This window comes from Pezoporus occidentalis, unplaced genomic scaffold (genome assembly GCF_034315485.1).
Source record: "Pezoporus occidentalis ecotype Australia unplaced genomic scaffold, CSIRO_AGI_Poc_V1 ctg121, whole genome shotgun sequence".
Taxonomy (NCBI): Eukaryota; Metazoa; Chordata; class Aves; order Psittaciformes; family Psittacidae; genus Pezoporus; species Pezoporus occidentalis.
This window is the reverse complement of record NW_026913006.1, coordinates 1,038,939-1,051,155: the sequence shown is the minus strand read 5'-3', so window position 1 is coordinate 1,051,155 and position 12,217 is coordinate 1,038,939. Positions and strand designations below refer to the sequence as shown.

The 12,217-nt window shown below is 40.6% G+C and overlaps 1 protein-coding gene across 3 annotated transcripts in view; it reads left to right on the top strand.

The window, feature by feature from the left end:
• The window catches only part of NELL1 (neural EGFL like 1), a 289,435-nt gene that overhangs the window by 215,105 nt on the left and 62,113 nt on the right, over window positions 1-12,217 (top strand). For all 3 annotated transcript variants that reach the window (XM_062607252.1, XM_062607250.1, XM_062607249.1), the window contains exon 15: window positions 2,154-2,249. In XM_062607252.1, coding sequence (XP_062463236.1) covers window positions 2,154-2,249 — 96 coding nt within the window. The remainder of the gene's footprint in view (window positions 1-2,153; window positions 2,250-12,217) is intronic.

Here is a 12,217-nt window from a genome sequence, read left to right as displayed (position 1 = left end):
ACCAGCTCACTGCACAGACCCAGAAATAGGATTTAATGGAAGCAGCAGACATTTCACATTTGTAAGGTGGTGGTATTAAGGTGGTGGTATTAAGGTGGCAAAGGAGGTGTGTGAGTTCCAGCTGCAGCCCTCTTACCTATCCCTATCAGCTCTAACAACTTCTAGTGAGCACACATGATTGCTACAGACAATAAACGTCTTTTTTTTTATGCCCTTTAGGACTTATTTATTTCAAGAGCCCTGTGTAGTACTTTCCCGGTGCAATGTGGCATATATTGTGGATGAAATATTCTTTTGTCAGTATTTTCCTTTCCCCCCCCCTTTATATCTACTCTGTCACAAATATTAGTGCTTTTGATGTCATGCAGAAATGTATTACTGCTTCATGAGAGTCTCTGATTATTCTCAAACCAGAAGAAATGTAGAGGAAGAATTTTAACTTGCACCTTGTCTGAGAATGCTCTGGCTAGAAATGAGCAGACATTCTTTCAATAGTTCCAGAGGGAATCTTTCATGTTTTTTCTTATATTTTCCAGTTGTATTTCTTACTGCTACTTTCAGCTTTTCACGCAGCTATAATTTTCTACAAATATTTATATGCAAAAATATCAAAAAATGCTACTTTTAAACCATATTTCTCTTTTTCCTATGTAGTAGAAACCAGCTGGTTTCAAACTGGATAGATTTCAGAAGGTTCCCATATGGAGTATGTGCACTGATGAGTGGGAAGTGTTAGTGAGCAAGAACCACACAACTGCCTTGCGCCAGTCGCAGGAGTGCCTATGGTGTTCTTCTGCCATCTTCTGTAAACCACTTTAGCATTCTTCTCCCTGTGTTATCCTCCATAAGGCAGTATGATATCCTATGAATTCCATATTTACAGTAAGGGAGATCCGTCTGTTGGCTCAGTCAAATGGTACGAAGATGTGCTGTTTTGCCTCTAAGTAGTTAACAATTGCAAAAGATTCGTTTTTAATGCTTAGCACTTTATTCACTTTATTTTTCTTTTTAGTGCACTGGATAATAAATCTTAAACATTTCTTCTGTTATCTAGCACTTCAAGGCTTTTCATAGCATTTGTAACATCTCTTTGCCAACACTCCATCTGTGATTTTAGCTTGCAGGAAACACTTTGCAATTCTGTTATTAGCTTAGATGCAAAGAGCTGCTGTTTAAATATTAATTGTAACTTCCCTCATGAGTGCAGTCAAACCCACTGAGTAACTTGTGGAGTTCAATAAATACCTAGGAGGGGGTGGGAAGTGTGTTGTGGGCCTGCTCTTGGTCTTATTGAAGGCGTTAGGTGAGTTAACAGTACAAAATGGATTATGTCCTGGCGCTTGCTGTCTCCTTTCGTCCTCTTACCTCAGTTCTGCTACTTGTACACACACAACAAAAGGGAAGAAAACAGAATCCTGTTAAGCTGCAAGCACACTTCTTGCACGGTTAGTGGGCTTCTGCCAATGCCTCTGTCGGTGAAAGGAAAACCACACAGTGCTCGCAAGAAAAGACACAAGACCCATCGGTTGTTTCAAATCCCAGTTATTGGACAAATACACTTCTGAAGTACTTCTGTATTGCTCTGTCAAGGATCACACCTCAGTAAAGGCATTATCTTGTGGTTGAGCCCATCTCCTCTGCTTTCAGTTGTGAGCCTCACCCTATCTCATTTCTTGATTCTACAAAATATACTTTACACTTAAAAAGTAGAAAAAACAGGAAAATATTATGTGTTTACAGACATTTCAGTGAAGTATATTTGATAGAATCAAGGAACAAAGTAGTTCACGCCATCTGACCAGCCTGTTTTTTGTGGATCACAGAGCATTTTAATTGTAAGACTCACACTGGGTATAATTAAAAGAAGATGAGCCCTATTAAAGTCGTATGTTGTCTTTTTCCCTCTCTTCTCCTTCCAGACGGTCATTAATCTTTTATTGGTGAGGAGGTTTGCCTATGGTCTAATCTGAGATTTTTTTCTCATGTCATTTAAATGAGTTACTTCTCTTTGTGTTTGCAGGTGGACTGAATTTTAATGTGTTGAGTTCTGTTAATTGCTCAGAACTTAGCTGTTTTTCTTAGTACCTTGCAAATGTAGAATGAATTAAAAAAAAAAAAATAAGTAGTACCCACATACTCCTTTTATTTTTCAGCTTTCTGTGAAGAAGGATGCAGATATGGTGGAACTTGTGTAGCCCCTAACAAATGTCTCTGCCCTCCTGGATTCACAGGAAGTCATTGTGAGAAAGGTAAAGCTTTAATGGAACGTATTTTTTTCTTAATGAGAAATATGATTCTGCTGAATTAAGAAATAATTGCTTTCCATTCCTTCATTCTGCTGGATAGTTTGTCTTTGTTTAAGACATGACTGTTCCATAGCTGCCTTTTTCTAGGTGAAAGCTAGTCTCAAACATGGAAAGTTTTAGATAACCAGGGATGTATCTGCTTTCGCTTCTAGTTGACGCTTTCAGTTAATTAGAGAAGATGGCAAATGAAAAATATCTGGTTTTCCATGTATTTCCTGTGGTGCATCATCAAGGTTAACTTGTGCTTTTTCTGAATCTGTTATGCAAACCAGAGCCGAATTTGAATGCTTCTTTCACCTGAAGTTATGGAATTCTTGTGGTTTGATTTGTTTCTAACTCACTGAGGCCACCAATTTTCATAGAGTCACTCAGGCTGTTCCAGTATATCTCACTAGCAAGGATTTGGTTCTGTCTTCTCCCAGATTTTTCCTGTTTCAAGATTTGCTTCTGACAGCTTCCCAGCCCCACTGTTTTGTTTGCTTCATGGAGTCCTGGTTCCTTGTCTACCTTAGATGAGAAGGAAGGGATCTACCAGAATTCCATGTAGAGCTCTCATTAGATTCTTTTGTCTAGCAGATTTGGGATTTCATTTTTGTTGGTATTTATTTTGTATTTCACCTGAATAACACAATTACAGAGTTTTTTTGCATTGCCTATTAGTTAGTAAAGCTTTTGCACTTGCCTTTACTGGTGGAGGTCAAGTGGATTGTTAATGCAGGTTGTGTGATGCTGTATGGATGAAATTATAATTGATGAGGGTTTTAAAGGAATTTTAAAAAAGAAACCAAGAAATAACTGTTAAAAGGATCAGTTAAAACACTGGAACCATTTGTCATCCAGAGATTATTCAGTAACTTGTGTAGCAGTGTCTGTTCAATACATGGCTATTCGACTCTAATGCAAAGTAACTTCAGCCCAGTTGACAACAATCTTCGAGTAGTTTCTGAAAACTGATAACACATTTTGTGGGTGCACTCAAATCACTGCACACTAAAATCCCATATTTTCTAGTTGTCAGCATTGTTCCTTGTTATTATTTATGTCTTCATGTTATCGTGAATGAATTCAAGTACTGCTTTTGGGAGTTGTTTTTTGTTTGGTTGTTTTTTTTGCCTATAGCCTTTGAGTTATATTTTTTAAAATAGGAAAAAAGCTCTCAAGCCTCCTGACATGCAGCAGTAAGTATTGCCAAACCAGTCCTGCACTGCCTAAAGATGCCCAGCTTTAAGCCAGCTCTCAGCAAAACTCCCTGTTCACTAAGGATCTTAGAACTATCCTTTTTTTTTTCTTGTGGCTGTAAAGGGACTTTCATAACTAGAACACAGAGAGATTACACTGTTGAAGCGATGGTTTAAAATTGATAAATGGATGACATAACCATTGTTGACTCCTGTGTTTTTCATATATGTTGACTGTGATGTTTTCATGTCTTTTGTATTGGTTTGATCTAAAATATGAGTTAGCACACCAAGTAAAGGAAACCTGGCAGGTGTGGTACTCAGTATATCAAGAAATTTACAGGTAGCTGTCAGAAGGCACCAGTTTCTGTGCATAAAATCTATACAACAGAAACCAGTTTGATTTTTTTTTCCTTTGAAGATGTACAGGATTTACCAGTGTTGCTACAAGTTAGACTAATGCTGGTAACTTTGAGAAATCTGCTGTGCAAACTGGCTTGAGAATGAAGAAGGCTTTGCATATGAGAAATTACCATGCTTTAGTTGTGTTGGAGGGTTTGAAAACTCAGCAGATAGACCTTATGTTGTATGCATATTTCAGTCTCTAAGTGCATATCAGATCTATGTGAGGACAGCTTCAGCTTTTCTGAAGGTGCATGTCCTGGAAAAGCTAAATGTTCAGAGTAGGAAGGTGATGAACCACCTTTGAAATGGGCTTCCCTTTGCTTCCCTGCTCACTCCTCCAGGATGTAGTGCTGTCAGGAAGAGGAGGAGACAGTTCAGTAAAGACTTCCTTCATAGCCTCACTGCAGCTTTTGGAAGGCATCTGAAGTATTCAAATCCCATGTTTGCTTGTTTGTTTGTTTGCTGTTGTCTGTAATGTTAGAAATAAGCACTTTGTTATATTTAACATTTGGTAGCACCCCGTTGATCATTATGACATAGACTGAAGCCAGTGAAATGGTGAGTGGATCACTTTAAATCAAAACTTAAATGTTACTGTAAAGTCTTGCCTGATGAAAGCTCATGGTGAACTGTTGCGTATCAGAAGGAAAATGATGTGTTTTGGTAATGTATTCTATTCGCCACAGTGCATTTAAAAATGCCCTTCAGACTGACAACACAACAATTCCTTATGCATTATTTGTGTGAGCTGAAAGGACTTGTCAGTGGCTCAAAACAGTATGACCCAAATTGGCTTCAGCATCACGGAAAGGGTAAAATGGCCTAGTAATTAGAATGTTGAAAAGCAGGTGAGTTTACTACTGAATATGAATCATCTGTTACTCATCGTTTCTGTCTGGTTGAAATGATGATATCAGGTTAATTCAAAATTCAGAGGGATTTGGGAAGGGCAGTATTTATGTTGGTAATTTTCTCAGGTGAAATTAAAATACACATTTAAGGCTAATGTACAGAAAATAAATACAGAATTCAATGTGCTGCTAAGAATTACCTCTTGCCACTTGCTTTGCCTGAAATGACAATGCACTGTAACAGTTGTGGGGTTGCCTTTTCTTTTTGCAGGTGAATTGGAAACTGATATCCAGAGATACTGGCAGATAATTCCTTCTTCCATTCAGTCCCTGTAATGCTGTCTTTTTAAGTATGTGGTTGATGCTTCTTATAGAATTGTTGTAATTTTTCTATTGAGGATCCAGTTCCTTCTTGGAATCAGTTTTTTGTTTATTTGTGTTGTGTTTAGCTGGCCAGGGCTTCAGTGATCTCTAGGATCATTACCATTTGACACAATTTGATAACTGATATTTGACACAGTTGTGGTACCTGTGCTGGAAAGTTTTTTGTGTTAGAGTTTTTGCTGACATTTCTGTATGGTTCCAAGCACGTATGTGCTTAACAGCTGAGCTGGAGATGTGCATCCTTAACTCTATGGAACACTGTTGGCTTAAGCCCAGGTGCATCCTTGGCAGGGATCCCTGTTAAAGGCTTCTGAGGCAAAGTTTGTTGTGCAGAGAGGAATGCAGACACGCTACTCTGTGAGAGTTGTTGGCAGTCTAGACTCAAATGCCCTAATTTTCTGTCCAGTGATGTTTTTTCCAGTTCATCTTTTTACAACATGAGTAAAAAATAAATCCCATTATTCCTTGAGCTGCTTTTTCCCTCTGTGTGGATGAGCAGCACATCTCATGAGTGAGTTCACATCTCGTGAGTGGAGTTCTCATGCTGGTTTTGTAGACAGGAATCACCATTATTCTGTATTTGTGGGCTGTTAGTTACTACAACCACTGATGAAGCGGGGAGGATGAGACATGCAGGACAGTCTATGATATCAAAAGCAGGGCTAAGCAGATGATTGAGTGCCTAGCAATATCTTGGCATTCCTTGAACATGTGCCTGCATATGGTGGAGTCCTGTGCTGGGCCTAGGAAATACAGACCAGCTTCTCTGCAGCTCTGGGATGTTGACCAGTGGTGGCAGAGATAGCAGCTAAGAGAGTCAGTCACAATGTCTGTACAAATGGTAACTTGGGCAATCAGCAGGAAACGGCAGAAAGGTTTTAAACAGAGAGTTCCCAACAAGGGGCAAATAAAAGGAAGTGCAGTATTGTTCCAGAAGCTACAGGAGTGCTTTTGGCAGTGGTGGGGCATCACCTCCAAAAGGGGTTCAGAACAGTCACACCACATTGTTTCTCCCCTGCCTCCTGACAGCTACTCTGAGCTGGTACACAGTGAATGGGAGATACTTTTCTGGTAGATTAGAAGGACATTGTGTAGGGCGGAGCTCACTGAGTGATGGAGTTTGCTCACTGTGTGATGAAGTTTTCTCACTGAGTGATGGAATGCTGTCAAAGTTACCTGCTGACTGCAAACAGAAGCAGGGGTAAGACATGGCAGCAAAGCATCAGGATGTGATAAATCCTGGGGTTATGTTTTTGTGTTGGTTTGGACTGTGTGTGCAAAAGATTATTTGACATAGGGACGAGAGGTCATTTTGCAGTAGGTACCATGGCTGAGAAATGTGCTTTGAATCCCAATAATGATACAGTGAGTGGGGAAATGAATTACCAGTCTGTCAACACTTGCAGTATTCTGTTAGTGACGTGGGGATTCTTCAGTACAGGCATTGATTCCCCATGTGTGGAATGAAATGTTGCTGTGCTTATATCTTGCAGTTGGACATGTTGTGTATGTCATGAAAATGAGGAGGTCTTTAGCTGATTTGTTTCATAGCTGTTGGCAATACCTGCAGTTGTTGTCTCAGAAGCTGCACACTTCTCTGTGTCCTTGTCTCTTAAATTGCTTCTTCTGGAATACATTTTTTTCCTGCAGTCCTTTGAGTAAAATTCCCTACAGTGTGTATTCCTTTGGACCCTAGAGATAGAAAAAACAAGATGTGAGAATTGCATTTTTGTGTGCTATTTCTTTGATTCCTGATCTGGATCAATCTTTAGGTGTGTAGCTATCGAAGACATTTCAGTTGAGGAACCTGGCTTAAAATAAATCAACAGACAAAAAGCAAAGCAGAACAAGAGGTGTTTCACTGAGTCTGGGAAGCTAAATGTCAAAGCTCCCTACCTGTCTCTATCCAAGATCATCTGTAAAATTCAAAGCGAGGTTTATTTTGGGAAACAACCAGCTGTGGGCACAAGGCTTTGCCTGAGATCCTTTCTAAAGCCTCTCATTTCAAGGTGAGCAAAGCCAGCACAGTGTGAGATAAGAGGGGTGAAGTAAATTATGCTCAGCTTATTGCAGAAAACACTGGTTGTGGCTGATGTGACACTCCTGAGGGAGTGACAGCTCCAGGGAAGGCAGATGCTCTGAAGGACTGAGGTCACCCTGCTCCATTTGCTGCCAAGCTGTCTGCAGCATTTGCCCCAGTGGTGCTTATCACAACATGACAAGGGGTGATATCTTAATGAGATAGAAGAAACAAAGCTGTCATTGGTAAAGATATCGGGGAATAGATCAAAGGATATCTACTAGAAACATCTGATGAAGATTGTCTCAAGATTAAGGGGACATCTGTCTGGAAATCACAAGTAACTCAGTGGAAGAAAAACATGTTCTATCTCACACTGCCAAGCCAAAGAGAAGTGAAGTCTCCCAGACTGGGAGCACCATTCACTCCCAGCTGACCATTGCATGAAGAGACTGGACTCATTCTTGTGGTGCCTAGACTGCCTCATGTACTATAAAAGTTTAGGTTTAAAAGCCAGGAAAAACACTGAGAGGCACTGATTTTTTTGTTTTTATTTAGCTTATTTTTTTTCCCCAAGGGATATTTTTATGTATAGTTTATTTGTTATGTTCAGGTGTCTGGATCTATGTATTTTTGTTTGCAATGAGAGGAACACCTACTATATTAATCTGTCATGTTAGCTGAGTGACATCTTGTCATCCCGGATAACAAATGGTTCTAATAGTCTAATGTTTTATTATTTGTATGACTTGTGGTCATATCTATTGGGTTTGCCTGGCAAGGTTTTGGTGGCGGGGGAGGCTACAGGGGTGGCTTCTGTGACAAGCTGCCAGAAGCTTCCCCTGTGTCAGATTGAGCCAATGGCACCAGCTCTGAGATGGACCTGCCATTAGCCGAGGCTGAGCCCATCAGCAATGGTGGTAGCACCTCTGGAATGGCATATTTAAGGAGAAAAACTTGGACAACAGCAATTCGTCATGGGTTCAGCAGTAGCAGCCATTTTTCTTCTTCTTAGTAGCTGGTGCAGTGCTGTGTTTTCAGCTGTAATCTGGGAGCAATGTTGATAACACACCAACATTTTAGTTGTTGCTAAGTAATGCTTATCCTGATCAAGGACTTTTCAGTCCCATGCTCTGACAGTGATGAGGGGCAGAGGGACGCAGGAAGCCAGGAGGAAGCAGAGACAGGACACCTGACCCAAACTAACCAAAGAGGTATTCCATACTACAGCACATCATGCCCAGTATAGAAACTGGGGGAAGTTACCCGGAAGACACAGACCACTGCCCGGTTCCGGCTGGATATTGGTTGGCAGGTAGTGAGCAGTTGTATGCTCTCCCCTTGTTATTTCCCTTATCATTGTTATTGTTGGTGGTAGCAGCAGCGGTTTGTGTTATACCTTAGTTACTGGACTGTTCTTATCTCAACCTGTGGGAGTTACGTTCTTTTGATTTTCCTCCCCATCTCTCCAGGGGCAGGGGGAAGAAGGAGAGAAAAGTGAGCAAGCAGCTGCGTGGTTCTGAGTTACTGACTGGGCTTAAGCCACGATGCAATTGCAGCTGGAAAGAGGAGTGAGAATATGTGAAACAGCTCTTTTTCTGCTTTACTTTAAGTTCTGTTTCCCTTTATTTTTTAAGACAGGTTCCCCAGCTGGGAGGAGGATAAGCTGTGCTGGTTAAACAGGGAAAAACATGTTAGGGCATCTCTGCTCTCTGCTTAGCACCCAGAAACCACCGTGGAAAAGGGAGGTTGGTTTGTTCCTGGTTGTTTTGGCTGCTGCTGCACACAAAGCATGCGTTTATATGTTTATTCATCCAGAAGTTCTAATGATGTACTATAGGAGGAGCATCGCGTTTAGAGAGAGACAGGTCACACTGTGGGGCTGGAATTCTTTCCCAATGGGGGGTTGCACCACTTTGGCTCTTTCTGGAAGTGCTAGGTCCCTGATGTAGCATTCATCCAGGAACATCTCCCAGACCTGTGCAGTCCTGTCTGCTTCAGTTTTCTCTTGGATCCTAAGGAGCCAGGCAGTGGGATTTCACCTAGTTTCAAGTGGCAGAATCACTTTCTTTAATGAATATTAAAGAAAATGCAGAACTACAAAGCACTCAAAATGTGAACAAATGTTTATGTTTGATCAAATCTATCTGTTGATGCATAAATGGAATTTCCATTTGCAACTAAGAAGTTTCCATATATGAAGTGTTTCTTCTGATGTGAGCTGTACAGAAATACAGTTGCTTTCAAATACCTATTTCATGGTGAATTAACTACAAGCCATATCTCATTTCACTATGATTAATTAAAAGACCACAACAATTCTGCTTTGAGTGCAGTGTGATAATGCTGATTTTATAACCTAGTTTGTCGGGACATTCCAACTCCCTTTTCTGGTTCTTCCAGGCAGATGCCTACAGCAGTGAAAACCAGAATAATTCAGAGAAATACCAGAATAGAAAGTGACCTAGCTAAATATTAAATGAAAATTACCTTAGTCTGTCCAACTACAGGCAGTACTGAGGGGACAATACTGAGTTTCATGAGCTCTTTGCCACCTTACTTTTTCTTATTAATAGCCTGCTCTGGATGGGCGAATCTGCCATGAATAGTTAAATCTGCAGCTATGCTAGAAATAAAACTTGAGATGTGCAGAACAGGCACAGAAATGTACTTAGATTTTTTTAAGGACAGAAGTTCTCTTGGCCTCAGTGGGAATTTCACCTGAGTGGAAGCCTCAGGATCTGGTGCAATTTGAATGAGGTGAAATGAAAAATAAATGGCTCTAGTGAGATAAAAAGAGCATTTAGAGCTGGGGGTTTATGTGGAACAAGCTGTGTTAGATGCAGTTGCCAATGATAAATATGCCATGTTTAACTGTTGATCTATGGTACAGATCTATCTAGCTGATCTAGGAATGTAAGAATCTATTCAAACTAGGTAGAGAATTCAGTCTCTTTAGAAAATGTGCACAGCTGAGAATTTTACTATATAAAGCCACGTTTCTGCTGAAATTCAATGCAGTGAATGCTAACAAATGTCATGAGTGGTCTCACTGAAGTTAATCAAGGTGTAGGGAGAAAAAATGTGCCTCAGTCATCAGAACCAGCATAAAAAAAGTATTCATTTAAGAAACAACATGACATGTGATAGGAATGAAACAAAACAATGATGTTGTAGAGGTTATTATGTATTTAATTGGGACAGAAAATCAGATTTCCTGCATTTTTTCTTTTTAATTTAAGATTGGAGTATTTTCCCTCTGAAAAATTATGGTATGAAAAGAATGCGTTAAGCTGCTGAAAGTGACACAAGAGGAAAGAAAAGTAAGTGTAACCAGTCAGATCTTTTCCCATGTTGACAGGAATTGAGCACCACAAAAGCATGAGATGGCTCTGCTGGCTTTCATTGGGCTGACATTCACAGGAAGAGGTCAGTCCCCATTCATATAATCCTTGGAAAGCAACTAAAATGGCATAAATCGCTTTCTTATGTGCTTAATTTAGATTGCAGCTTACGTACAATGGAGATAACTAATCCCATTATTTTGCTTTAGGAGTCAGTGTGAAAATGTGAGTTAAACCTCTGTTGAAAGGAGTCTCATCCTTTATTAGCTGACACAACCTCTGTGACATCTGTGATAGTGTTGAATTCCAGTCCTTTTGAGGATCTGTTTTTGTAAAAGTAGCACCCATGGTTCTCAACAGTCTGCTCCAGGAAGACTGCAGAGTTAGGTTGTTGTGCAATACAACAGTGAAGAAAAAACTACAACAGAAGGAGGTGGCTCTTTGCAAGATCTGCTGAACTAAAATCAGTGTGTGGACTCCAGAAAACAAGTTTTTCTTTAGGATTTGTCCTGGGTTCAGCAGTAGCAGTCATTTTTCTCAATCTTAGTAGCTGGTGCAATGCTGTGTTTTTGACTTTCAGCTTGGGAACAGTGCTGATAACACCGATGTTTTTAGTTGTTGCTCAGTAATGTTTGCTCCAAACAAGGACTTTATGAATCTGATGCTCTGCCAGGGAGGAGGGGAAGCTGGGAGGAAGCAGAGACAGGACACCTGACCCAAACTAACCAAAGGGGTATTCCATACCACAGCACGTCATTCCCAGTATAGAAACGGGGGCAGTTACCCGGAAGGGGTAGATTGCTGCTTGGGTCAGGCTGGGTATCGGTCGGTGGGTGGTGAGGTGTTGCATTCTCTTCCCTTGTTATTTCGCTTATCATTATTATTATTGGTGGCAGCAGCAGTGATTTGTGTTATACCTTAGTTACTGGACTGTTCTTATCTCAACCCATGGGAGTTACATTCTTTTGATTTTCCTCCCCATCCCTCTGGGAGCGGGGGGAGGAAGAGGGGGAGTGAGCGAGTGGCTGCATGGTTCTGGGTTACCGACTGGGCTTAAACCATGACAGTTCTTTGTGGTGCCCAGCGTTGGGCATGAACGGTTGAGATAGACAGATCTGACCAGATTGTGTCTAATCGTATTTGTGATAAGCATTTATTGTTTTGGATTAATAGTCACTTGTCACAATGCTGATTTATTTGCTCTCAAGGTTGTTGCTCTTGATCTCAGAGTTTCAGCATGTCGTACCTTACTTACAGCCGGTATTTGCTGTTCTAGTGTTTATCGGCTGGGGGGCTTGGGCTAAGGTTCTTGGTTCGTTGTACTTCATGGTAATGACTTGTAATACAATAGACTTATTGATCATGAAACTGATCTGGCTTGCGTTCCCACATGTGGTCATCACCTCTATACTATGGGAGGTATATAATGGAAGTGTTTATCAATTACACATCTTTTTTTCCTCCTTGGGTGGTCAGCCTATGAAGGAGACATTCCCTTACATTCCCAGCTCCCCCACCAAACTATTTACAGCATCATTTGAGAGTTCTGAAGGTTTTGAATGGCCTTTGGATACCCTTGAGACCTGCCTCCTGATTGTGATGGGGATCACCATGTTGGCACACATATAGAGTGTGTTTTACCCACGACCATTTTGTCTGATCTTGAAAGTTAAGTAGAGTTGGGTTTGGGTCTTGTCTAGTGTTAGATGACAATATAGGAGGACCAAGA